Source organism: Diuraphis noxia, unplaced genomic scaffold (genome assembly GCF_037042655.1).
Source record: "Diuraphis noxia isolate RWA-SAM2 unplaced genomic scaffold, SU_Dnox_SAM2 contig0001, whole genome shotgun sequence".
Taxonomy (NCBI): Eukaryota; Metazoa; Arthropoda; class Insecta; order Hemiptera; family Aphididae; genus Diuraphis; species Diuraphis noxia.
Window position 1 is genome coordinate 83,154,899 of NW_028301711.1, and position 22,626 is coordinate 83,177,524.

The 22,626-nt window shown below is 47.1% G+C and overlaps 3 protein-coding genes across 3 annotated transcripts; all 3 read left to right on the plus strand.

Annotated features, from left to right (window-relative positions):
* Window positions 1-12,201: 12,201 nt before the first annotated feature.
* On the plus strand, window positions 12,202-13,284 carry LOC149062115 (uncharacterized). Its single transcript, XM_089215217.1, has one exon. The coding sequence runs from the start codon at window positions 12,202-12,204 to the stop codon at window positions 13,282-13,284; it is 1,083 nt and encodes a 360-aa protein (XP_089071343.1).
* Window positions 13,285-14,235: 951 nt separating this feature from the next.
* On the plus strand, window positions 14,236-15,714 carry LOC107169818 (uncharacterized). The gene has a single exon (XM_015519702.2). It carries the CDS (start codon window positions 14,236-14,238, stop codon window positions 15,712-15,714), a length of 1,479 nt encoding a protein of 492 aa, XP_015375188.2.
* Window positions 15,715-19,181: 3,467 nt separating this feature from the next.
* Window positions 19,182-22,271, plus strand: LOC149062116 (uncharacterized). The gene has a single exon (XM_089215218.1). It carries the CDS (start codon window positions 19,182-19,184, stop codon window positions 22,269-22,271), a length of 3,090 nt encoding a protein of 1,029 aa, XP_089071344.1.
* The last annotated feature ends 355 nt before the right edge of the window (window positions 22,272-22,626 follow it).

A 22,626-nucleotide genomic window follows, 5' to 3' on the forward strand; every position in this document is an offset into this window, starting at 1 on the left:
GGATACGGCAAGGAAATATAATTGCACCAAAACGAATTGGACTGAGTTCCGGAAGTTCCTGAGGGAATGCAGAGACGCGAAATCGCGAAGTCTCGAGTCGCCAGACGTTGAAACTTGCACGGCAGCACTCGCCGAAGTGCTGGAAATGGCCTGTGAGGTCAAAATGACCAAGAGGACCCAGGCCAGACGGAGACCTCCCCCGTGGTGGAACGAAGCGCTGGATAGCGAATTGAGTGCACTCGGCCGCTGGAAGGTCAAGCTTAGGAATGCAAAAACTGCGTTCAGAAGACGGGCTATCCGTACTGTCTACATGAGACGTAAGCGCACGTTCAAGAGGCATTGCTTCAGAGCGAGAAGAAGCGCTTGGCGAAAATTCGTCACGGACGCGGGAGATAGCGACCCGTGGGGACCCGTCTTCAAATGGCTGAAAACCGGAGGGACTAAGCCTTCGGAAGACCTTCCGGCCTCGATCCGTAAGCTGGACGGATCGTACACGTTAACTCTTAAGGAGACAGGCGATGCACTCATGGATGCCTTGGTTCCAGGTGATACGGAAGTAGGCGAGAACCTGGAACAAAAAGAAACCCGGGAAAGAACGGGGGTCGGCCTGGGAACATTTCGACCGGAACAAGTAGAGTCGGGACCGATTGACCCTTGCGATGTGGAGGAGGTCAAGGGAGCCATCTGGAGAATGGCTCCGAACAAGGCACCAGGCTTGGACGGCATAACGGCGAAAATACTGAGACAGGCGTGGCCAGTGATAGGCAAGGACATAACATGGGCCTTCAATTGTTGTCTTAGGACGAAGCGATTCCCGAAATCGTGGAAGATTGCACGTCTAGTAGTGTTCAGGAAAGCCCCGGGTAAGGACCCGGCGGAGCCGAAGTCGTATCGACCTATAAGCTTGCTGCCGGTGATCTCGAAAGCGCTTGAGCACATTATAGTAGAGAGAATCCGCAAAGATACGGATCCCCGCATGTCGAAAAGACAATTCGGGTTCACGAGAGGCCTCTCCACGATCGACGCGATCAATCACGTACTCAGCTGGACCGAAAACAGGACAGAGAAATACGTGCATGCCGTATTCCTGGACATATCGGGCGCGTTCGACTGCCTCTGGTGGCCCCAGCTCATACTCGATATGCAACAGGCAGGCTGCAGCAGCGGGCTCATCGAACTGACAAAGAGTTATCTCGACGGCCGTCGGGCCGGTATGAGGATCGGCGGCGTCGACATAACGAGGACCCTAACTAAGGGCACGCCGCAAGGATCGAGCTACGGCCCGGACTTGTGGCGATACGCGATGAATCCGTTGCTAACGCAGGAACTGCCTGAGGGAACAGAAATTGTCGCGTATGCAGACGACATCGCGATTCTAGTCTCCGGTAAACACCGACCGGAAGTCACTAGCAGAACAAATGCGTTACTCGAGAGAGCGTCGCAATGGGCGGAGCAGCGAAAACTCACCTTTTCCGCGGCCAAGTTCCAAACGCTATGGCTTAAAAACTCGCTCTCGAAGCCGCTGGAACTCCGACTGGGCGGAGTAAAGATAAGATCGACCGCCAAGGCGAAATACCTTGGGGTCACATTTGACCAAAAACAGGACTTCAGCCTTCACCTAGCGGAGAAGGCCGAAGCGACGAAAAGCCTGTTCAGCAGACTGCATGGAGTCGCCAAGACCCGATGGGGACTTAAGAGCAACGTGGCACTACGGATCTACAAATCGGTGTTCGTACCTCAGATGGGGTACGCGGCATCGATTTGGGCGGAGAAGTGCATGGCTTCGGGACACAGGAGAGCGAGGGCAAATATGGCACAGAGACAACCGTTGTTAGCGATAACGGGGGCCTATAAGACGACGTCCACGGTGGCGTTGCAGGTCCTAGCGGGAGTGCCCCCGCTGGACCTCGAGCTAAAGAAACTGGCCAGAATTGAAAGGGACAGAGCCGCGGTAAGGCGAGGCGCGATGACGGCCCTCGAGGCAGCGAATAGGGAGGAAAGATATACCGCTGAAACCATCCTCCTTTGGCAGCAACAGTGGGTCGCCTCTAGTAAGGGAAGGTGGACTGAGAGGTGGTTCCCGGACGTCCGGACGCGGCTGGACCGTGGGTGGTGTATCCCAGACCACTTCACGTCTCAGCTAATGTCGGGGCACGGGGACTTCAATCATTCACTCCACCGTTTCAACCTTACTGGCGATGCAGCTTGCCGTTGCGGGTTCCCGGCAGGAACCGCCGAGCATCTGCTGTTTGAATGCCCACTTGCTGACCGAGAAAGAGAACAACTCATAGCTGCGGCGCAAGCGACCGGTGCGGACTGGCCGTGCAGCTTAGAGCACATGACCGGATCTGAGGTCATGTTCCGGGCGCTTCAAAGATTCGCACATGAATCGCTTGAGAAGCGCACTGATGAAGGGCTGGCTCGTTAGGCGTGCTTCGGCGTTAATGTAAGATTCCGACACGGAATCCTGGGGAAGCCAGGATCGAGGGTAAAGAGGGATAACCCCTTCCTAATCCGCACGAGGAAAACCAGACCCGAGTAGGAATAAGGGCACAACTGAAAGGAAATGCCCGCAGATCTGCGACATACCGATGGGGAAATTGGGCGAGTGGAGACGGAAGGATCGGGAGAAAGTAACCACGCGTAGGTACCTCACGCCAGCCTATCCGTGGAACTCCGATCACATGCCGGCTATCACTCGTCCGACTCCGATCGAGAGTCCGACCAATTGAACCCAGACCGTTCAGGACGCCTAGTGCACGGAGAAGACCGGCTCGGGGTCATCGCCGCTAGTAAGCACCGCCGAGAAATCGGTGCGGGAACGGAAACCCGCGACAAAAACCGTACCGCTCCAACAAGGGTTGCGCCGCGGCGGACTAAAACTCCGTCCCCGACGATAATGCCAGCGGGAAAACGGTCGTTGTGGGTACCGGGAAGAATGGCTTCCGAAATCCCATTCCACGGGAACCAGAAATACGCCCCGCCACGAAGACCGACAATGCCTCACGGCCCGGAAGGAAAGCGACGTTCTGGTTAGCAGTGGAGCGCGTGCCCGACGGGCCGCACGCGTGCGCCGGCCATGCCCCGCGCCCGCGCCCGGCTCGTCGCACACCCGCGCCTATGTGGACGGCCTCGTGGAGACTGTGGGAGTAACGCATTAGTAGAAGGGGAGAAACTTGTCCGGAGGTAAGATACCGGCGGTCGCCGACACGGGACTCGAGACCCAACGATCGATCTCAGAAAGAGAGCCGCCGGCGGGCGGGAGGCGTGACTGGCGTCCGGGCGCCCGCGCATAAAACTCGCCGGAGGGATGAGACCGTGTCACGAAGGCGAGGAGAGAGTTCGCCCGTGCAAGACGGATAAGGGCTTGAAACACAGCCACCGGGGTCAGAGCCTCGTTTCTCCCCGTCACAAAGTTGGTTATGTCTGATAGGGCACTGATCTCAACATGTAACAACACCGAATTCGTCACGCCAATTACCAGTGGTGTCCCACAGGGGTCGGTTCTCGGGCCGACCCTGTGGAACATTATGTACGATGGCCTCCTGCGTGAGCACCTACCAACGGGAGTCGAGTTCCTGGCCTACGCTGACGATGTCGCTCTTGTTGCCAGAAGCAAAGACGTGTGTGTGATCGAGAGCCTCCTAACGGCTGGCGCTAGCATAGTTACAAGTTGGATGGCTAATATGGGGCTCGGACTGGCCATACACAAATCCGAAGTAATGGTAATCACCAACACGCGAACTTACAACGACATCCGCATCACCATAGACGGAACTGCTATCAACGCCGTAACATCCCTGAAATACTTGGGAATCATCCTTGATCCCAAACTAAACTTCACTGCTCACGCGATGCACGTATCAGCCAAAGCCGGTAAAGTGGCAGCTAACTTATCGAGGATCTTACCAAACATCAGCCAAGCTAAGCAGCGCAAGCGCAAGCTGCTTGCTGGGGTAGTCCATTCCATATTGTTATACGGTGCTCCGGTATGGGCAGGCAGGATGTCGCAGTCTGGTATAAAGGAATTGAGTAAGTGCCAGAGGAGAATCGCCCTCCGGGTGGCCTCCGCGTACTGCTCAGTTTCCGTCGACGCTGCCCTCGTCATTGCAGATCTACCTCCGATCGACCTACTTGCCATCGAGCGTCTTGACAATTTTACCCCAATGCAGTTGGGCACTCAGCGTGAAGACCGTCGGGATAAACTTCTCGACGCGTGGCAATCCCGATGGGATGCCTCTACGAAGGGTAGATGGACGCATCAGCTGATTCCAGATGTGAGAATATGGTTCCGGAGGAAGTTCGGCGACACCAACTTCCACCTTACCCAGGCTCTGTCTGGTCATGGGTGTTTTGCGTACTACCTACATCGAATCGGAAAAATCGAATCCCCATCTTGTTGGTTCTGTGACGCTCCTATGGACGACTCCTTCCACACGCTATTTGTGTGTGATGCCTGGTTCGGTCGCAGGTTCAGACTGAACGCAACCCTGGGATGTGACATCAGTCCCCAAAACCTGGTACATCTCATGATCCACTCGAGAGAAAATTGGGATGCAGTCAACCTCTTCATCGTGGATGTAATCAGGGCCAAAGAAGCAGAGGAAAGACGTCGCCAGGCCAACCAAAACATTTGAAAAAATAAACTTAGTTAAGTTCAAACCTGTGGGCCGAAGGCCGAAAACAGGGGGGTTAGAGGCCCCCCATAGATTGTATTTTGTTTTTTTTGTTTTTGATACTTGTTATCTATTCACATTGTTTAATGTATTGTGTTTCTACTTGTTTTAACAATAAACGATGAGCACTGGGGGGTGAAATGACTAACGTCGGTTAGGTTAGGTTAGGCTAGGTTAGGTTCTCCTCCCGGCTGCATGAGCATGCCACCGGGCGCGTCCCCAGGTTGCGGATAGGGGAAAGTCCTGCAGATATGCAGGATAGCCGCGAAATAAGCCACACCTTAGGGATGGACGAATAAGCGGTCGCGGACAAGCTCCCCACCGGGGCTTATCACCCCCGGTGCTACATCGATCCGGCCCTCACCCGTACGGTCTGCGGTCGGCAGGACCTGTCCACCTGCTAACACCAGCAAACGGACACGGAAGGACACCGTAAACCACCACCGGGGATCGATCGACCCCGGTGCCACGGAAGATCAGGGCAAATAGAAGGCAAACAGGACAACCGACGCGATGCTGGCGTTGGCAGTGGCGGCTAAGCAACCACTTCTAAAATCATGATGGATGCAAACAATCGAACCGATGTTACTGCTACAGGGGCTTCGGAAACCCCAGAGCCGGCAGTTGGGGGTGGCTCGCCCCAAAGGTCGTTATCAACAAGCCAGAACCCAGTTGAGAGGGTGTCCAGCATGGCCCTCTCCGCTGGTACATCTACTGCTGAGACAGTCGTGTCTGCGGGCACGCAACGGACCGGACAAATCGGAGAAAATGGTTATGATATGGACAACACTGTTGGTAACCTTCTGGGCTCGGAGGGTGAAATGACAAAGCTTTCAAAAAGCGTCAAGGCACTAAACGCAAACATCAAGACCCAGGACGGGGGTCTCAAACTGCTGATTCAGAAGGCTAAAGCTCTTGAGGCTATCCTTGAGAGAAGACGCAGCCAAACAGTTAAGAATGCTGTCTTGGATCTACTGGCCGTGGTAAGTGGCCTCAAGGAGAGCCGAGACAAGGTCATTCGTGCCTCCAACGTGACAGCAATCAATATGCTGGCTCTCGAGACAAACAAGAAGCGTCCGGCATCGAGCGGCCAAGACGTCAACGCGTCGTGCCAAACCGACGGGGCACCGCCCGCGACGTGTGTGATGGAGACACAAACCCCCTGCTGGTGGGACCTTGCTAGCCCTACCCCACAGCAGATGGAACCAATGGAATGTCCCGGGGACGAGAACAATGGAGGTTCAAAGGGGAAGAGGGCGCGTCAGCGGCAGCAGCAGTGGAGCCGCCAGCCGCACTCGAGCGATCACGCCGATCTGCTGAAACAACAGCAACCACATGAACCGCGGACGGACGAAACAGATTTTAAAGTCGTCACCAGCAAGAAACGAAAAGGCAAGAGGGGATCAGATAAGGTCCCGAATAATGATGCAATGAAAGTGGACACCACTGCATCGCAACCGGCAAAGACTTCCGGAGCGAAACGCAGGCGCCCTCCCAGAACGCAGGCAGTGGTGCTGGAGAAGCCGGCGGGCAAGACCTACGCTGACATTGTTAGGGAGGTGAAGGAGACCGTCCGTGAGGAATCTCTCACATTCGAGATATCGACAAGGAGAGCCAAGTCCGGCAATCTGGTCTTGGAAACACTCGACAAGGACCAAGCGGACAGCTTGGCATTTGTCCTTAAACGCCGCCTTGGCGACTCTAGGGGCATCAGACGCCCAAATCCGAGTGTTGCCCTCATCCCCATTGGCATCGAGGACTCTGTCGATGAAGCTGAGCTGATGAGCACGTTGGAGGCTCACGACCCGGAACTTAAGGCTTCAAACGAAGTTAAAATCCGCGAGGGTCCGAACGGGGTGAGAACAGCGATAGTCAGAGTCCCGGTCTCCTCAGGGCTTAACCTCGCTCGCCTCAGGAAACTGAGGATCGGCTGGGCGATATGTCGCATAAAAGAACTTGCGGCCAGACCCATGGGTTGCGCTCGGTGCTCCTCACCGGAACATGCGGCCAAGGACTGCAAGGGCGAGGAAAAAAGGAAGTGCTTTAGATGCAAAGCTGTTGGGCATCTAATCGCTTCGTGCAAGCTCCAACCAGGAGAGATGGATCAAGGTCCGCGCGCTGATGCGCAGGACAAAGCGTCTTCCTCACAACCATGCCCTTGACGACAGCATCGTCGCCGGTGATGAAGGTCCTGTAGGTGAACCTGAATCACTGCTGGGCGGCCCAACAGTTGCTTCTGCAAACCATTGCAGAACGCGGTACAGACATGGTCATCGTCAGTGACTACAACCGCCAGATGGGTGACAAGCAGCAATGGGTCACCAGCGCGGACGGCAAGTGTGCCATCTACGTCGCTAGCAGATCAGCAGCCTACATATCCGACAGGGGCTCTGGGGTCGGCTTCGCGTGGGCCAGGTTAGGTAGTACGCTGTACTACAGTTGCTACTTTACTCCGAACTGCACACTCCTAGAGTTCGATCAGTTCATCAGCGATCTCGAAGCGTCGATAAGGAGCCAAGCCGTCGCGGAACTGGACATCATCGTGGCTGGGGATTTCAACTCCCATTCCGCTGAATGGGGTACGGCCACGGATGACAGAAGGGGATCGCTCCTGTCTGACTTCGCGGCGTCACTCGAACTCGCGGTCTGTAACGTGGGCTCCACACCGACCTACAGGAGAGTCAACGCACAGTCTGTGATTGATGTCACCTTCGCGCGATCCAGAGAAAACTGGCCCTTTGTCACAGGTTGGTCCGTCATCACAGGCTGCTACACCGCCAGTGACCATGAATACATTGAGTACTCAGTGCAGAAATCGGAGGTATTCAGACCCGCAGCGGAAAATAGAGCAGTTCGCCTTGCAGGTTGGGCTACTAAGAAACTGTCGCTGGAAGCCATCAACGCTCACCTGGATAGCATGGGCAACCCACCTTTCCCCTCAGAGGATGCATCAGCAGAGGAACATTCGAACCGTCTTCAGGAATTCCTTACACGGGCCTGCAACGCTGCAATGCCGAGGAGATCGGTGTTTCAGGGTAGGAGGACGGTCCATTGGTGGAACGAAGACATTGCGAAGATGCGGAAAGCCGCTATTGCTGCTCGCAGGAGGTACCAACGAGCCGGACGCAGAGCTGAAGTATCTGGCCGCGAGGCAGCTTTCGAGGCCTATAACCGAGCCAGGAAGGAGCTGAGAATTGTCATCAGGAGGGCGCAGGAGAGATCCTGGCGGGAGCTATGTAACTCTGTGGATGGTGACCCCTGGGGCGTCCCTTACAGGATAGTTACCAAGCGTCTAGGGCGCCGCCAACCCGCGATCGACGAACAGGCGATGTCCTTGATTGCTCACGGTCTTTTCCCCACTCTACCACCAGTGGATTGGGGACTGGTTCCGGCAACGCCTTGTGCCTCCACTGAGCTGATTCCACTTCCTGAGGTCTCAACCCCACTGTTTACGGTGGACGAACTAGTGCGGGCGATCGATAAGCTGCCTCTGGGCAAGGCACCGGGCCCCGACTCCATCCCCAATGAAGTCATCAGGATAGCAGCGAGACGCATCCCAGGCATGTTCCTGTCCGCATTCAACGCCTGCCTCGTCGGGAAAGAGTTTCCGTCCAAGTGGAAGCGCGCCAGGCTCGTGTTGCTGCACAAGGGTACTGACAAACCACTGGACCAACCGTCTAGCTATCGGCCAATCAGCTTACTGGACGGCGTGGGTAAACTCTTGGAGAGGATGCTACTGAATCGCTTAACGCCGTACATCGAGGAGACTGGAGCCCTCAGTAGCCTCCAATTCGGCTTTAGACGTTCTAGGTCCACCATGGATGCTATTCAAGAAGTCCTGAGGATGGCGCGTGCGGCGGGAGAAGGTGCAGTGCAGAACAGACATCTCTGCGCTGTGGTGACGCTCGACGTCAAAAATGCATTCAACACTGCACCTTGGTTGCTGATCGATAGGGCTCTGCATAGATCCGGAGTACCTGAATACTTAACAGGCATTCTCAGATCTTACATGTCAGAGCGAGAAATCCAGTTTGGTGCGGGGTTGAGCATGTCAGTCACGTGTGGTGTCCCGCAGGGTTCTGTCCTTGGACCGACGCTGTGGAACCTGTTCTATGACGGCATCCTACGGTTACCAGTTCCTGAGGGCGCCAAGCTAATAGCTTTCGCCGACGATGTGGCGCTAGTGGCCGTTGCTCACAACACCGAGCTGCTGGAGCAGCTGGTCAACCCGATACTGTCGGATGTTGTGCAGTGGATGTCGGAAAATGGTCTAACGTTAGCCCCCGAAAAGTCGGAATGCGTGATCATCACTAAAAAACACTCCTTCGGTTCACCGCGACTTTACGTAAGAGGATACCCGGTGCCTGTCAAGCGTGATATTAGATATTTAGGTGTGCAGCTGGATACGCGGCTGTCCTTTGTGGAACACACTAAGATAGTGGCTGCAGGAGCCAGGAGAGCAGCGGTTGCGCTTGGCAGGCTCATGCCTAACGTAGGCGGACCCTCGCAGTCCAAGCGCAGCCTGCTAATGAGTGTGGTGCACAGTCGCTTGCTGTATGGCGCCCAGGTGTGGGCAGACAGCGTTCGCCAAGTACAAAAGCCGAAGAACCTGCTGACACAGGCGCAGAGGTGCGCGGCTTTGAGGGTGGCTAGGTGTTATCGTACAGTGTCTGACATGGCAGCGCTGGTGCTGGCTAGAATGCCTCCAGCTTATCTGTTAGCCGCAGAGAGGAGTTCCATAGCTGAACTGAAAAAGTCCGGAACAGCATTCTCCGTAACTGCAGTCCGGAACGAGACCATCATGCAGTGGCAAATCGCATGGGAATCCACTAAAAAGGCCAGCTGGACTAGGAGGTTAATCCCGGACGTGGTCAGATGGTGGCGACAAGGACCAAAGCAGGTGACCTTTCACATGGCCCAGGTCCTTTCAGGGCATGGATGCTTCCAAGAGTATCTGTGTAAAAGGGGCAGGGCGCGGAACCCAGCCTGTCAACACTGCCCAGCCGAAATAGACGACCCGGAACACACCGTCTTCGGGTGCCCATTCTGGAACGGAAGCAGGCGGGGTCTTTCGCTAAGCCTTGGCAGGCCCCCACGTCCAGAAGACGTAGCAGATCTGCTGTGCAAGCCAAGTCTGGAGGAGCTGCCCACGGACCCAGGCCAACGTCGTAGAATAATGGATGCCTTTTTCAGGAACGAGTCTCTCTTCATGGCTATGGTCGAGTCGATAATGGGACAGAAGGAGGACCTCGAACGGGCAAGGCAAAAAGCAGAAGCGCAACAAGTATAAAAGAGTAGTTAAGTTTACTAATGTAGGCCGAACGGCCCACTCCGGGTGGTTAGAGGCCCCCAATTGTTGTAAATAATATTAGCAATACGTCAATCTGTAATTATGTAATTATGTTCAGCCGCTAATAAACGATATGGTCAGGGAGGCAGCAATGGGAGACCAAATTTCCCTCCCTGCCCATGATTCCAAAGGAAAAAAAAAGAAAAAAAAGGTTAGGTTCTCCCCCGACGGGACCCACCTTGATGCGGTGGGGGAGCTTGCGGGCCTTTAACTAGGTCTTACCAAGCGGTCCCAGCCTTACTTAGGCCCACACACAGAGCCTAACCTTAACTGGTCGGGCAGGTCTTGTCCACCTGCAAGCGCCTGCAAACGGACATAGGTGAAGGTAACACTGACTTAAAATCCCCCTGGCGGCAGGGCTAAAACGCAAGGGAGAGGCACCCTTTAAAAAACTACAAATGGACGTGAATAACAGAAATTTGGTTACCGCACCAAGAGATTCGGACCCCCAGGTGCCGGCAACAGTGAGTGGATCCGGGGTAAAAGCCGGGTCCAACGTAGCGGGCTCACTGAGGTCGTTATCCAACGACCGTGAGGGTGCGGGGGTGGCCAGCCAGGCCCCGGTCACTCTAGTAACTACTAGTGCTGAGAAATCTGTACCGGAGGGCACACAACATAGCGCTTCAACAAAAGCCGACGTCGCAAAGACAGCTGCGAAAAAAGTCGCCTCGGCTCCTGCAGTGGCAACGCTAGAGTCCCGGCTACGTTCATCGTCTTCCCCCTCGGGATCTTCGCATAAAAGCACTCCGGCTTTATCGCCCAGGGAAATGGCTGAGAAAGCGTATCAAACAGCCCTCGAGGATAGCATGAAGAGTCTGGAGAGATTAGAGGCAGAAATTTCATTGGCTACGAACACCAAGGTCTCTATCAAGGAGAGTGCCAAAGCCCTGGGGACTAGTTTCAGAGAAATGATCAGGACTGGCAAGGTCATCGGAATGGTGTGGTCTCCGGATGCAGTCACGCAGAAGCTGCGTGAAGTACAGCACCACCAGGCCAAACAACAGGAGATGATTCAGGGCGTCACAACACAAATAAAGGAAACTGAGGGGAAAATAATCGGCACGTTGGGAGCAGCTGGTAAGAGCGGATTAATCCCAGCGAAAGACTCGTCGGACCAGACGGTAAATGAAATAAAAAAGATTTGGAACGAAATAAGAGAACAAAGGTCGGCAGTCAACGATCTAATCCAGATAAATAGGGAACTGCTAGCCGCCAAAGAGACCGAAAGAGGTGAGGCGGTACGAGGTAAGCGGACAAAACTAAATAAGCAGGACAGAGAAGAAAGAGAATTGGAGTCTGGCGGTGATGCGGGTGAAATTCGCGAAACACAATGGACTGAAGATATGTCACACCAGGAGGTACCAAACGGCCAGTGGTCGGAGGTAGTTAGAAAAAAAAAACCCCCAAAAAATTCCGGACCTCCGTTGGCAATCAGCAAGGCTACAGGACTTCCGACCACTGGAACAGCCAGCGCACGGAAGATAAAGACCCGCCCGGCCGGAATTTTGATCGATGGCCGTAACGATGCAGAATTCCCCATGCTAGCAAAGAAAATCAAAACTGGTATGGATAAAAATAAGGTGGGCGACAACATTATGGGCATAAGGAAAACAAGAAATGGTAGTCTACTGATCGAAGTGCGTGGAGACCAAGCAACGGTGGACATAGTCAAAGATGAGGCATCCAGAGCTGCCGGCGGTGATGCTACGATAAGGGTGCTACAACAGCGCACCATGGTGGAGATAAGGGATATTGATGCGTGGTCTGATCGAGATGACGTAAAAGACTCAATACACCACGTGATGCCAATCCCAGAAGACTTGATCAAAATTGTAAGCCTAAGGATCGCATTCGGAGGATCACAAACGGCTCTCGTCCTTCTGCCAACGGCAAACGCCCAGGCGATTATTGCAGATGGTCGAATTAAAATAAGCGTGGTGAACTGTCGTGTACGCCTGGTAGAGAAGAAGAGAACAAGGTGCTACAGATGCCTGGCATTCGATCACGAGTCCAACGAATGCAAGGGAGTAGACAGGACCAAATGCTGCAGGCGTTGCGGCGACGTTGGGCACTTCGCAAACAACTGCAAAAAGGACGCACTGGAGGCGGCTTCTTTCGGGAAGATCCTGATGGAGGAATCACAATTGAAGACGAAAACAGCGTTGTCGGATTGACATGGCTGCCTTTCTACAGATTAATACGAACAGGAGCATGGAGGCTCAGGCGCTAGCGTTAAACACTATGAAGGAGCTGGAAGCAGACATACTGTGCATAAGTGAACCGAACAAGGTGCCAGACCAACCTGGGTGGGTAGGCAGTACAGATGGGAAATGCGCCCTATACTCCCAACAACATGTACAAATACTGAGGACAGGAACTGATGTGGGGTTCGCATGGATGGACCTGGAAACCTACAGGGTGTATAGCTGCTACATCTCACCAAATTGCCGATTCGAGGAATTTATTGACTTCCTGAACAAACTGGAACACAGCGTCAGAGTGGCAAGCCGAGAGATCATACTCTCGGGTGACTTCAATGCGCACGCGCAGGATTGGGGTTCAAAGAGAATGGATCCAAGAGGTGAAGCACTGTTAGAGATGGCTGAGTCCCTAGGGCTTATCCCAGCAAATGACGGACAAGTACCAACCTTCCCGCGTTCCGAGTCATTTATTGACCTAACGTTTGCGACAAGGGGTATCACCAGAGTTCTCAGTAGATGGGAAGTCCTGGACATTGAATCAATGAGCGATCACCTGTATGTTTTCTTTCAACTAAAAACGCCTGAAAGAAGACCAGTTATTGACAGAAACGGCTGGGCATGGAAGAAACTAGACTTGGCTAAGCTAAACAGCTTTCTCAAGGAAACCAATGTTCCACAGATGGACCGCGCAGCAGACATGGCTGCGTGCTGCTCCGCGATACTGGTAGACGCGTGCAACAGCTCCATGCCCAAGCTGTCCTACAAGTGGGGAAAAAAGCCGTGTTATTGGTGGACGCCGGAAATTTCCAACCTCAGGAAAACATGTATGAAAACAAGGAGAATGCTACGCAGGGCTAGACTCCGACGAGAAGATTGCCAGAAGCAACTGGACGAATATAGGGAACATAAGAAAAGACTAAGAGTGGCAATCAAGCAAAGCAAGGAGAAGAGCTGGCGGGAATTGTGCAACCAGGTGGAGGTTGATCCATGGGGCTTACCCTACAAGCTCGTAACAAAAAAGTTGGTGGGACGTAGACCGATTGTAAGAACGTATTAATAAAAAAAAATTAAAAACCCAAACAGTTACCCAAACAGTAACAAGAACGTTACTGGGCCCGCAAAGGAAAATGGCTATTCGAATAGCGTATGCGTACAGGACGGTGTCAACAAACGCCATATTGGTAGTGGCAGGGATGCTACCCCTACATTTAATGGTGGCTGAAAGATGCGCAATACACGCGGCAAAAAAGACTGGCTCAGCTCCTCCAAACAAAAAAGAACTGAGAGAAGATTCAAGGAATAAATGGCAGAGCGAGTGGTGGAACTCTGCTACAGGATAATGGACTAAGAGATTAATTCCAGACTTGCGACCATGGGTGTCAAGGTCGTCTGGGGCAGTGAACTACCATATCACGCAGTTCCTGACCGGGCATGGGGGGTTTGGAGAATACTTGTGGAGGTTCAAGAGGCGCGATGTGCCAGTATGTCATGACTGCATGGCTCCAGTGGATGATGCCGAGCATGCGATATTCTTATGTGATCGCTGGTGGAGGTTACGCAGAGAACTGGAGGTGACAACGGACGCGGAATTCTCTCCTGAAACGGTGGTGAAGACAATGCTGGAAAGCCAGGAGAAATGGGATGCTGTGAGCGGATTTGTAGTCAATGTTCTGAAAACAAGAGAGGAAGAGGAACAACAACGTCAGCGGGATCCGGCAATGAATAGAATAAATTAAATTTAGCTTAGCTATTTTGTTGTGGCCTGAAGGGCAATTTCAGGGGATAGAGCCCCTCCGTATTGTAAATAACGCATTGTGAGGACCAGTGAGTGGGAGATTGGCCCACCACTGTCCACCGAGTCGTGTAGCCTGTTCTTTTCTTAAATAAACGGCTTTCGACCACTTGGGGGTAGGATTACCGAGAGGCAAAGTTCCCCCCAAGAGGTTATGGTGAGCACATTCCAAAAAAAAAAAAAAAAAAAGGTTAGGTTAGGTTACGCGGCGAAAGAATGCGCAAACCTCTTGCAACCCCGTTCCCGCAGGCAGCCCAAGCAGCAGCAACGTCCGCAACACGCGGCGAAACAGCCGACGGAGAAGCAGTCCTCGGCCGAAGCGCCGGCAGTTGCGTCATGTGTCCTCCCATGACGATCCTCCATACTAGCGCAGGGTCTCGCCACATGCAGACAACCTTTATCCAGTGCAATCTTAATCACTGCAGCGTGGCGCAAGATCTAGTCCTCCAGTATATGGCGGAGGAGAAGATAGATATTGCACTCCTGAGCGACTCGTATAGAGTCGATACTAGCTCCAATGCCTGGCTTGCAAGTTCCGGTCTGAACAAGGCGGCCATTTATATTGCGAGTGACAGAGTATCCATAGCCAACGTGATAGCTGACCCAGAATTTGTATCCGCTCGTATCAACGGGGTACAGGTTTATAGTTGCTATGCGTCCCCCAACCAACCCCACGCTGGCTTTACTCTTTTCCTCCAACGGCTTGAAAACAGCATCAGAACCATCAGCCGAGGCGCACCTATTCTGGTCACCGGCGATTTCAACGCCAGATCCGCGGCCTGGGGAGATTGGATGAGCAACGGGAGAGGGGATGAGCTGGGACTGATGCTCGAGTCTTTGGACCTGATCATCATTAACTCTGGCTCCACTCCCACCTTCTCCAGGGGTGCCGGCTCCATTATCGACCTAACACTCACGTCAGAATCCTTAGCTGGGCGCACCAGCAACTGGAGAGTCATGGACCAGGTCTTCAACAACAGCGACCATCATTATATTCGGTTTACGATCTCCGAAAACCTAGTACACCAGTCATTGCCCACCACTGACGTCCCCCGTGGTTTGAACACCTCAGGCGGAATAGACATTGAAGCAATGCACATCGGCCTACTGCTTGCGGAATGGCTTGATGGAGGGCCCCAGCCCGACTCATGTGATGCTGAGTCAGGAGCGTCAACCCTACGATCTCGGATAACCTCGGCATGTGACTTTTCCCTACCAAAGCGTCGCGCCCCGAAACCAGGGAAGCCGCCTGTCCACTGGTGGAACACAGAAATCAGCAACCTTAGAGCCGAGTGCGCAAGGGCTAAGCTCAAGAAGGTGAGGATGGTGGCCCGGGTTGCCCGCCTCACACAACGTGCTAACGCGGACTTCGATAACGATCGTGCCACCTCCGAACTGGAAAGAACCAAATCTGATTTTGTCGTGGCCAAAAGACGGCTAAAGCACGCGATATCCCGTAGCAAAAAAGCCTGTTGGAGCGAGCTCATCGCCTCCGTCGACCAGGACCCATTCGGGAAGCCCTATAAGATGGTAATGCGGAAGCTCAGAGGTCCCCCCGCAACAGCCACCATGGAACCGGAAATGCTGAAAACAGTCGTCAGCACACTATTCCCCACCCACCAGCAAAGGCAAGCTGAGGTGAACGAGCAACCTGTCGATTGGGATGTTCTAATTGTCTATGTAAAAATTATTTAGATTTACCACAATGTTGTACCACAACAAATGATGTTGCTCATATAATAAAGCTTGTTACAAATTGGTCAACATTTCCTAGAGTAAGAATATAAGAATAAAAGATTTCATTGTACGAGCGATTGGTCAAATTATATTATGTGAAGATTTTTATGACGTCCAAAACATACTTAAGAATTTATTTTGGCTAATTTATAGTAAAACAGATGGTACTTTAAGCAACGGACAAAATACTTACGCTACACAAGGTATAGATTTTTTACGTAAGAGGATTGCAACTGGTACCGTAGATCAATATTCAGTAATCAATAACAGTCAGCTCTGCGAAAGTTAATTTGACAGACGATGATGACTCAGAATATGAGCGATACCACTGCTTATATAAAATATGTAACGGAAAAAAAAGAGGAAAGTACACTGTGGGAATTAATATTTTGTTTTCTTCGTGATGATGTAACAGTGCAAACATATAGAAAACGGGTTACGATTTTAAGTAATTTGTTCTCGGGAGAGCTAATATTGAATGGTATAACATATTTATCTGTCGAACAATCAATTGATAGCATGTTAAGCATGTTATTAAAAAATTATGAAAGTGTACAAATAGAGAAAAATTGCAATTTGTGCAAATTCAAACGATTTGATAAGAAACCGTTTTTAACTATTTGTGTTACAGAAAAAATGCCAACTAAAAGACAACTTAATCTTTTATTAAATGAAGAAATAAATCAACTATACAACTCTAAAATTAATTGTCAAATGTGTAATGGTATAATTGAGGTAACTGTAGTTCTCGGAAAACACGTATTTTTCAATTTGATTAATTTAAATAATACAACAAATGCACAATTTACGGACACACGTATCCTTCTCAATCATATTCCAAAATCTATTTCCACACCACAGTCTCAATATTACTTGAGAGGATTGGGAACAACACCGGACATCCAACAATCGACTACATCATATGAAACAATTGGTCATTATCATGCTTAGGTACACATTTAGAAACCCCCATCAATTCATGGCAAATATATGACGGTATAAAAGAAAAAGTTCACTCCGTTAATGAAAACACCTAAGTCAATTTGCAAATTATATTATACTCTAAATAATTTTTTATATGTTTTTTTCTTTGAGTCATAGGCATAGATTTCAAGAAGTTATATTTACATTTTATTTATTTATATCTGAACAGTGAAAAGTATTAAAGAGTTATCATAGCTATATCAATATTATTATATTATGTATTGACGTATAGATAGTAAACTTATAGAAATAATATTTACGAGTAAGACTTTTTAAGAAGTTTGTTAAGTTGTTCTATTTAATTTTTTTCAGTTATAGATATATTATGATTTTTATTTTTTATTATTATGTTTGTACTATAGTTTGTTATATTGCAACATTTATACAATGACAAGGTTTTTTATATGTCCATTGTTATTATTTTGTTATCTGAACAGTAATTGTTATATTATTATTATATATTATGTGCATAAATACTAATTAGTACCATAAAATGTATTATTATAAAGCTTATAAGTATTAGAATTTTATTTTTGAGTAAAAAAAGTTGTCATTTTAAAATTTTATATACATGTAATTATGTTTATTTTACATAGGTACTATAATATATAGTCTATAATATCAAGTGTGAAATAATGTATAACCATATTATATCTAAATAGATGGAAGTGTATAAATTATTATCTATATTTTACCTTGTAAGTGCCCTATTAAAACCCGAATGGGTTTCAGTTTTAATTTTCAAAACACTTATTGATGGAAAGCACATCCGGGATCGTAATTATTTATTACCTCAATGATGTTAGGTCGTATGTCAATTGGTTGAATAGCAAAAAAATGTTAAATATTCGCAAATTACGCAAAAACAAAACCATTTTTTAATTATAATTTGTAAAATCAAGCATAAAAATTCATAGGAATCTAATATTAAATTATCAGATCAAAAATAAACACCCTGACTGTTCTAGTGAGAGTGCTGGGATTATGTTTGAATTTTATATATTAATTGTTATCTGAACACAACAGATAATTATGTTTACATATTGAGTTGTGTTATCTTTTTGCGGAATATGTCTCACTAATATTACTTAAAAAAAAAAAAAAAAATGATATTTAAAATATATATTATGTTGGTGACTACTATTTCTAGGCGTTCATGTGACAAAATTAAAATCCTATTAAACCTATTACCTGAACGAAATATTATATTAATTTTAAAAATATTTCAATTTAAAAAAAAGGGAGAGTCCCGTTTCAATGCCCCCCCCCCATTTTGTTTTTGGTATAGCGCGGGGAGTTTTTGTGCACAAACGTCGGGACCTGGTGCACATTTCTGCACAAACGTTTGGCGTTGCTAGAGGTTCAAATTATGAAAGTGGGGGGGGGCTACCGTTTCAATGGCCCACCCATTTTGTTTTTGGGATAGAGCTTTAAGTTTTTGTGCACGAACGATGGGTTTTGGTGCACATTTCTGCACAAACAATGCACAAACGTTTGGCGTAGTCAGAAGTTCAAATTTTGAAAGTGGGGGGGGGGGGGCATTGAAATAGACCTGTCTGCAATGTAACTTTAATATCAAATTACAGGAAAATGAGTAACTAGTTACAAGTTACAAGGTAAATTGTAAATGAGGAACTTGTTACAAGTTACAAGTTACAAAAGTAACCGGGTTACGTAACTTTGATACATGTAACTGATGGTATCTGGTCACTTCCTCGTCACACGTTTCCCCGTATCCACTTCCCCGTAAGATATTGTATTTATTTCTGAAATATTCAAACTATACCGAGATCGTATAAATATAATAATATGTGTAATATAATTAATTAAATATAAGTAATAAAAATACAAAAAAAATATCATAAAATATTTTAATGTTGTAGTTCTAAATTATGAGCGATTCCAATTAAGTACTCATCTAGATCACCTTCATCATATGTAATATTTTTTATACGCCTAGCGATATCTCCATATTTTTTCTTTTTTGCTGAAGGTTCCTGTCCAGCAAAAAATTGATTAATTTTTACTACAGTTAAATGTTGTTCTTTTTTAAGAACCTCAATAAGTGGCCATATAGTAGGATGAGCCGCAGCTAAAAAAGACGAGAATGCTCTATGCCAACCTTCAATATTATTGTTTGTTTTTGGTAAACCTGCTTATGTAGCATCATATTGGTTCCACAATTTCAAATCAAATATTGGAGGTCGCCGTATATTTCTTCGAGTTGGTCTCCCAATCTAAGTCTCTTCAAAATAATCAATTAAGTGGATTAATAACTCTTCATTGTCTACAAAAAACTGTCGAGACATTAATTTATCAAATTTAGATTGTTTATTTGACCCGTCTGGGTTCCGGGAAAGAATAGACCCAGAGTATTCCCTGCTAACCGTAAGAGGCGGTTAAAAGGGACTGGATGAGGGCAACAGCTTATCCAGTATTGGATGCAGGTGGAGGCCAAAAGGGCTAGTACAGCTGCATACCAAATAGCTGTAGGCGATGATAGAAGACATCTCCACGACTACAGTACTGCGATGTGGAAGGAAACGGGAAACCACCACATTAACATCCCTAGTATTTGCAGAATGAAATGCCAACTCAACGTAAAAAATTCCGGACGTAAATTAGTCTCCCATTCGGATGTCCGGGTGGAGACTACTTTGAGAGATGCAAAGTGGAGGTATAAAAGAATTGGTACCTGGAATGTAAGATCTCTTGGAAGATGTGGAAAATTTGAAAATCTTAAGCTGGAAATGAAAAGATTGAATATTGACATACTTGGAGTAAGTGAAATAAGATGGCCCGAATGTGGTGATTTTTGGAGCGATGAATATAGATTTGTTCACACAGGTTCAAGCGATAGATACACAGGAGTAGGCTTCCTGATGAATAAACAATGTGGTAAAAACCTTATGAGCAATTATCAATGTACTGACAGAATCATCGTGGTAAAAATTAACTCCTATCCAACAATAACAACGATTATCCAAGTATATATGCCAACAACAACGCATGATGACGATGAAGTCGAAGAAGTGTATGACAAAATAGATGAAGTTCTAAAGATGACAAAAGCTGGAGAAAACGTCATTATCCTAGGAGATTGGAATGCATCAGTAGGAGAACAGAATGACGGATATATAGTAGGAAATTATGGACTAGGGAAAAGAAATGATAGAGGCGAGAGACTCGTACAATTTTGTACGCAACACGAGCTTGTGCTATCAAACACCCTGTTCAAGAACCATAAACGAAGAAGGTACACATGGAAAGCTCCTGGAGATATAGCGAGGTACCAAATTGATTACATTATGACAAAACAAAGATTTAGAAACCAAATCAAACAATGTAAAGCATATCCCGGAGCAGATATAAATAGTGACCATAATCTCTTAATCATGGAATCAGAACTAAAATACAAAAACATTAAAAAGAAAAATAATATTAAGAGATGGAACCTACAGAAATTAAAAAACGATGAAATAAAAGTGACATATAGTAAGAAATGTAGTGACACTCTAATGACAGTCACACCAGATAATAACACAGTAGAAGAAAAATGGAAGAATATTAAACAAATACTAAAAAATAAGGCTGAGGAAGTTTTGGGATCACGGGAAAAAGAAGCAAGGAAACCCTGGATTACGGAAGAAATTATAGAACTAATAAACGAAAGAAGAAAGTACAAAAACCAAAACAACATAGACAGTCAACAGAACTACAAACACATCAGAAATATAATACAAAGAAAAGCAAAGGAAGCCAAAGAAAAATGGTTAGATAACCAATGTACTGAAGTGGAAGAGTACCTAAAAAGGGGAAGAAGTGATCTAGCTTTCGAAATAGTGAAAAAACTTTTCTGCACAAGAAGGATGAATAGAAATGCCCTGAAAAGTAAAACGGGTGAGATACTTATAACAGCCGAACAAAAGGTAAACAGATGGAAAGAATACCTAGAAGAATTGTATGCAAACCAATTTAGTGGAAATGTCCTAGAAGAAGAGAACTGTGTAGAAGATGAAGACAAAGGAGACTATATCCTCCAATCAGAAATTGATTTTGCTATAGAAAATCTTAAAAACAACAAAGCATGCGGTATAGATAAAATCCCAGCAGAACTAATAAAGTGTGCCGGTGAAGAAATAAATAAAGAACTTGGAAATATATGTAATGAAATGTACTTAAACGGGGAAATAATTGATGATTTCAGGAAAGGCATTATAGTAACAATTCCCAAGAAAAAGGGGACAATGAATTGTGAGGAATATAGGACTTTAAACCTCAACACGCATGCTTCAAAAATAATAACAAGGGTAATAAAGAATAGAATAGAAAAAGCAATAGATGCAAACCTAGGAGAAGATCAATTTGGTTTTAGGCGAAATATAGGAACCAGAGAGGCGACCTTAGCGCTAAGGATAATGATAGAAAAACAGATTAGACGAAACAAAGAAACCTTCATTGCTTTTGTAGACCTGGAGAAGGCTTTTGATAATGTACAATGGAAGGAATTATTTAAAATATTGAAAAGAATAGGAATTAAATATAACGATAGAAGATTTATCTATAATATGTACAAAAGCCAAACAGTAATAATACAGATAGATGGGAAAGAGCAAGAAGCAAAAATAAAAAAAGGTGTAAGACAGGGTTGTATTTTGTCACCAATGCTATTCAACTTGTACATTGAAGAGGCAATGAAAGAACTGAGAGAAGAAATACAGAAAGGAGTGCGAATAGGAGGAACAATGGTGACTGCCTTAAGATTTGCGGATGACATAGCTTTCTGTGCGGAAAGAGAAGACGACCTACAAAATACCCTAGTAACAATAGATAGAATACTAAGAAATAAGTATGGAATGAAGCTGAACAAAAAGAAAACAAAAGTTATGGTTTGCAGTAAAACTAATCCGGTTCGACTCAACATAAATATCGGAAATGAACAAATAAAGCAAGTGCAACAATTCACATATCTAGGAAGCAATATAACAGAGGATGGTCGCAGCAAAACAAATATAATCTGTAGGATAGCACAGGCGAAAAGAGCATTTCAAGACAAAAGCCACATATTAACTACCAATAGTGTTAGCCTGGAAATAAGGAAGAAATTCCTAAAAAGTTATATTTGGAGCGTAGCACTCTTTGGATCCGAAACCTGGACAATAAACTCAACGGAAAAAAATAGGCTAGAAGCCTTTGAGATGTGGTGCTACAGGAAAATGCTCAAAATACCATGGACTGAGAAGGTAACGAATAAAGAAGTACTAGACAAAATAAAGGAACAACGACAAATATGGAAAAGTATTCAATCAAGAAGAGGCAAGATGATAGGACACATTTTAAGGCATGAGAGTTTACTAAAGAAAATAATTGAAGGAGATGTTGAAGGACACATTGCAAGAGGAAGACCAAGAACAGAATACATGACACAGATAATGCAGGATACGAATAAGGGAAGTTACAAAGACCTGAAGGAATTGTGCTACGATAGAGAAGCATGGAGAGCTGCAACAAACAAATCTACGGATTTATAACAAAAAAAAAAAAAAAAAAAAAAAAAATATTAGTTTATTGACGAATCATTTGGATTTTACACCGATAATGAAAAATATTAGTCGAAAACATATAACAATAAAATAGCGAAATGTAAACGTATAGAAAATATTGTGTCTACATAATGATGAACGTGATCCAAATGAGTACTTAATAATTGGAATCGCTCATAATTTAGTACTACAATATTAAAATATTTTATGGTAATTTTTTGTTTTTTTATTACTTATATTTTATATTTATGAGTATACTTATAATAGACGGGGATATGTCGTACGGGGAAACGTATTGGACGGGGAAATATCTTACGAGGAAGTGGTTACGGGGAAACGCATG